The sequence below is a fragment of the Athene cunicularia genome (genome assembly GCF_003259725.1).
Source record: "Athene cunicularia isolate RWA chromosome 10 unlocalized genomic scaffold, athCun1 chr10_part1, whole genome shotgun sequence".
Classification (NCBI taxonomy): domain Eukaryota; kingdom Metazoa; phylum Chordata; class Aves; order Strigiformes; family Strigidae; genus Athene; species Athene cunicularia.
In genome coordinates this window covers 1,827,297-1,832,423 of record NW_020799112.1, presented here as the reverse complement: position 1 = coordinate 1,832,423, position 5,127 = coordinate 1,827,297, and the positions used below count along the sequence as shown (strand labels likewise).

Here is a 5,127-nt window from a genome sequence, read left to right as displayed (position 1 = left end):
TTACAGTATTCCTCTCTAGATCTTTTGTCTTGTTTACTGTTATTACTGTTTATTGTTGTTATTGCTACTGTTGTTCAGATTGTTTATTACACTGTTGTATTAAATTTCTTCTTATTTTAACCCAGGGTTTGTGCCCTACTTGTGTCAGAGGGTGGGGGAGGGACAATGGCAACGTGGTCTCTGGTCCCAGCAGGGCTTAAACCAACACACCCCCTCTGAAGTTTCATATTTTTAAAAAAGTCTGTTTAGTGTAGGTGGACCAGTAGCTTTCCTCATTTGTCCCCTTCCTCCTAACTACAAAGCCACCAATTCCATCTTCCCATCCAGCCATTGCTCCCTGCTCTCTGTGCCTGGCATCTCTAACACCAAGTTTTTCCCCAGTTATCCCAGCAGCAGAAGCCATACTCAGCCCCAGCACTCACAAAAATCCCCAAGTTAGAGCTGCTCTTGTGCCCTGAAGGAGGTAGTGTCTCCTCAACCAGGCTGCAACAACTCACACCAACAAGCCCAAGACAGGGCTGCTGTTATCACATCCTCCAGTATCACCCCTGCTAAGAAGCAGCAAACAGGACTTCTAGAGTCAGGAATCCATTTAGCATCTGTCAGCAGCATCAGTTCTTCCCTCATTTGCCTGACAATACCTTGTTTGCAGACAGTATTCAGGATTCCTTGCTGTCAGGCACAGCTTGGCACACCAAGCATACAACATACAGGGAGCCTCAACACCACGCTGGACCTTTGGAAAGCCTTCCTGCTGGGAGGCACCTTCCATCTCCAGGTGCTGTGGCCTAGGAGACACTTCAAGGTAACAACAGCTCTCCATATCTTTGGTCCCACCACTGGTTCACTGGTAGCTTCCCTAGAGCCTGTGACCACCCCAGGAGATGGCTTACCTGGGGGGTGGTGCACGAGCACAGGCACAACTCCCATCAAAGCAGACCAGAGCAGAGGCTGAACACTGGTCCCTCCTCCCCACCAAGAACACAAGGGAGGACAGAAACATTTCTCTTTATTAGGGTTGAGGAGTTACAGTGGCACTCCAGAGGGGTAGCTATATTTTCTGCACACAAGAAACAGTCCAAGAGCAGTTAAGCTCAGTACAGTGGCTGCTATGAGCATGGCAACTTGGACCAGCATAGGAAGTCCTTCAGCAGCACCTGGAAGAGACAAGAGCCACTTACTACACATTTAATGACTTTCCAATCAATAGGCAATGGATGAACTTCCCAGCTTTGGGAAGAAGTCCTCCAGACTGTCTTTTGGTGATTATACTAGAAAGTCTGTCCAGGTGTGAAATCATGGGGGATCCATGTGTAGATCAACCTGGAGTCACCTTCAATTGAAACCTGAGGACAGCGAATCAAAAAACACCTAAAACACACATACCATGTGGTGTCTTCACTGCTGGTGCAAGACCTCCAGAGGAACTCCATAATCCCCGAGCTGAATCAAGGATTAACAGTGGTCCAACTGAAACTTCAGCCTCTGCTGCCTTTGAGAACCCACCTAAGAAGAGATGAACATGAGCTTACAGGAGAAGTAATTCCTGCTTAGTCTGAATTTCAGGGTTTACGGAAGTGTAGACCATGCAAGAGCAGATTTCTAGTAGCTTTAAATATAAGGACACACCAACAGTTACTTGCCCAAGGACATTGAAGAGCTGGGTTTGACCTCAAGATGAGATGCATTTCACAGAATCACCTAGGTTGGAAAAGACCTTGAAGATCATCCAGTCCAACCATGAACCTCACCCTGACCATTCCCAACTCCACCAGATCCCTAAGCACTGTGTCAACCCAACTCTTCAACCCCTCCAGGGACAGAGACTCTACCACCTCCCTGGGCAGCCCATTCCAATGCCCCAAAACCCACTCTGTAAAGAAATGCTTCCTAATATTTAGCCTAAAGATAAAGATTTGCTCAAGATTTTCCAACATCTTGGCCATCCCAGCCTGAAGGGTGTCCCTGCCTTGGGGGTACATTTTGGGCAGAGTCCTACCTTGCTTGGAAGAGATGTCTCTCTTCAAGCGCCTCCCTGGCCATCTGGCCAGAGGGTTAGTTCTCCGGGAGTATCCTGCATACAATGGACAGTTGCCAGTCTCACAGCAGCTGCAGATGTCTCCAGTACCCTCCACAGGAGCCCAACTGAAACAGAACCACCTGTAAGCTCTTTTCTCCAAGCTGGTCCCCTCCCCGCATGCACAAGCTACTCACAGGCTGCTGGCTTTGTTGAAGGAACAGGCCTTGTTCAACGGATCAGGGGCTTGATCAGCTGGGGAGACCTTCAGGTGGCAGGTGATGTAGATCTGGAAATTAAACCAACATCCAAGGTTAAATTTGTTCACACAGAACAGCACATCTTCTGAACACACTGGGAGAGGAGGGATGGACACCACATCTCACCAAATTTCTGTCATCTCCCACAAACTTGAATGCATCAACCATGAACTGCAGCGTTTCCTGCCTCAGCCTTGGAGAGATGAAAGCTGAAGTGCTGTCATCTGATCTCCCATCCACCAAGCACCTGGACAAGGGTCAGAAGTCAGGGACATCCCAGCCAGCTACAACAGTAGCACCCTGAGAGCACTGCACCCCTTACCCGCTGAGGTCAATCAAGGCATATTGGGGAAAGGATTTCCTGTCTGGACTCAGAGTAGCAACACAGTCATCCACAAAGATCCTTAGAGGTACATGGTCCCCAGAAGCAACATCAGCCTGGAGGTGCAGGCTTTCCCCCAGCTGGAAGCCATTGGAAATTCTCTCAGTGCTCCAGTCATCTGAAAGGTAGATTCAAGGTTACAGGTCAACTTGGAGAAAAACACATTGCCCTGTCTTGTATTTGGGACCTCTTAACTGAGCAGCAACCCCATGTCACTTCTGCAAGATTTGATTTTAGCCCAGATTATAGCTCTGGACTCTCACTATGTGGCCAAGAGCTAGCAGGACCAAGAACCAGAGGGAAAAGGGGCTGCCAGGTCTGGACCCACCATTCATGAGGCGTAGGGAGAACATCAGCCTCTCCTCTGCTGACAGGGTGGAGTGGAAGGGAACCCATGTGGGCTGGATGGCATTGCTGCTCACATTGTTCTTCCTAAATAGAAGAGATGTGCATTAACAAAGATGCTACCATCAGCTCAGGTCCATAGGAGGAGACACACAGCCCCCATTTGCTCACCTGGGATAGTGACACTCAATAGGAACCACAGCTGCATTGGTCCTTACGATGAGCAGGTTGCCAGAAGGAGTAGGTTTGTAGGACAAAATTGTTTTGTAGATCAAGGAGTCTGGGGTCATCTGGAAAGAAGATTTGAGAGCTGTTGAGTCAGTAAAACAAACCAGTCAGCCAGAAGCTCAGTGCCATCAGACACCCAGCACTGACTGTTGTAGGATGCACAGGTCCATCAGCTCTAAAAACACAGGCTGTCCTCTGTGTTACCAATCCAGGGCCTATAGGATGCCATGAAGCTTCTCATTGGCATCCCAACAGGGTGCCAGCACTGCAGGAGGTCAGTCTCAAGGACTTTGGCACTCCAGCAAGTGCCCACACAAGGAGGGCAGGGGCTGTAGGACAGTAGGTCTGCAAACCTCCTCCCCAAGTGAAGTGGGGCACACCAGCTCCAGGCAGCCCTTCTCCTCTCCTGCTGAGAAAGTCAGCAAGTTCCTATAGCAAGCCCCTTTCCCCACTTGCCCAGCAACAGTCACTACAGTTTCAAACTGTGCCCAGTTCTCCCATGTACTCCTGCATCCAGTTGCATGGATGAGGATAGTACCCATACTCCCCAAAACTAGCTCTTCTACGGTCACACCACATCTCCTGGAGATCTGCTTCAGCCAGATGAGCCCCTCCTGACTCCAAACCCTGACAGCACCTTTACCACACCATTTCTAGCATCAAGACCTCTGCCAAGATGAGTTAAGCAGTTAGAAGTTAAGCTGTCCTCAGTAATTCCCATTTCCCCCCCTAGTACCGGTCAAAGCCCAAAGAAGGTCCATTTCCTACACACCATTACCAAGCCCCTCATCCCACCTCACCTGCAAGGTGCTGCCACACTCGTGCAGTCCAGCCACGAAGGTCACTGTGTCCTCAGCAGGGCTCTGGGCCACAGGCAGGCAGGCAGCAGAGCCCAGGGTCAGCTCCGCAGCCCTGACCAGGCGCCCCATGCCAAAGAGATCCCGGTGCACTGTGACCAGCATCTGTGCCTCCTGGCACTGCACGACCACGGGGTGCAGCGGGGCTGCAGCCTGGAGCTGGGACACATCCACCCATGCCCAGGGAGAGGGCTGGGAGAAGGAAGGCATGCGAGGTCGGCTCCAAGAGGAGTCCCCACGGACCCTCAAGACCCCTGAGTCTCTTTGAGAGAAACCCCAGGGGCTGTAAGACACTGCTTCAGCCAGCACCCAGCAAAACAGTGTAAAGCCCAGGCTGCCTCCAGACCCCATTGCAACTCCAGGAAAACCAACTTGTGGGAGAGATGCTGCTCAGGAGCCTTTTATACCAACAGTCCCAGCAGCTCAGCCCAGATGGAGCACACCTGGGGACAGAGGAAGGCCCCCACCCAGCCAGGAGCAGCTCAGGACAACAGGACCCAGCTGGGATCATTCCTCCCTCATGAGTCATGGAGGGTGATTTCCCTGGACCTGCACCTGGGAATTGCCCTGGAGCAGTTTGTCCCATGTCCCTCTGTCTTGCTTGGGTTGGCATCAGTTGCTGCCACCTCAGTGGCCAGCTGACCACAAGCTGTCTGCTTTTGTCCCTTGTACCTTTGCCCATGTCCTTCTTGCTATATGAGATGGAGCCAATTTTGGCCACCAACATGGCAAGGACTCAGTCAGGCTCACACAGGCATTTCTCCCCTGGTTTCTCCCACATCGTCAGCATCAGCAGTTCTCCAATACCCAGCTCCTGGAGCACCACTTGAGGTGGCACGTTCAGAAATGGAGAGGACTAACTGTGAAATCCACCTGGGCTCTGGCCCATGTGTGTTGGCAATCTGTCCGTGCTCGATTTCATGGGTATCTGCTCTGAGTAATTGTATATTGAGTAATGAAGGCATCATAACCAGCTTATTTGCATAGAAAGCAGAGGTACAAAAGCCGATCTTCCCATAATAGCAGCTGATAAGTGAA

General features: G+C 50.9%; 1 protein-coding gene across 1 annotated transcript; it reads right to left on the bottom strand.

The window, feature by feature from the left end:
* Positions 1-1,026: 1,026 nt before the first annotated feature.
* On the bottom strand, positions 1,027-4,440 carry LOC113483933 (zona pellucida sperm-binding protein 3-like). The gene is made up of 9 exons (XM_026856004.1): positions 4,033-4,440; positions 3,176-3,294; positions 2,988-3,091; positions 2,600-2,777; positions 2,404-2,524; positions 2,215-2,306; positions 2,000-2,145; positions 1,387-1,506; positions 1,027-1,157 (listed from the first exon to the last, which is right to left on the bottom strand). The coding sequence occupies exons 1-9, from the start codon at positions 4,438-4,440 to the stop codon at positions 1,027-1,029; spliced, it is 1,419 nt and encodes a 472-aa protein (XP_026711805.1).
* Positions 4,441-5,127: the final 687 nt, after the last annotated feature.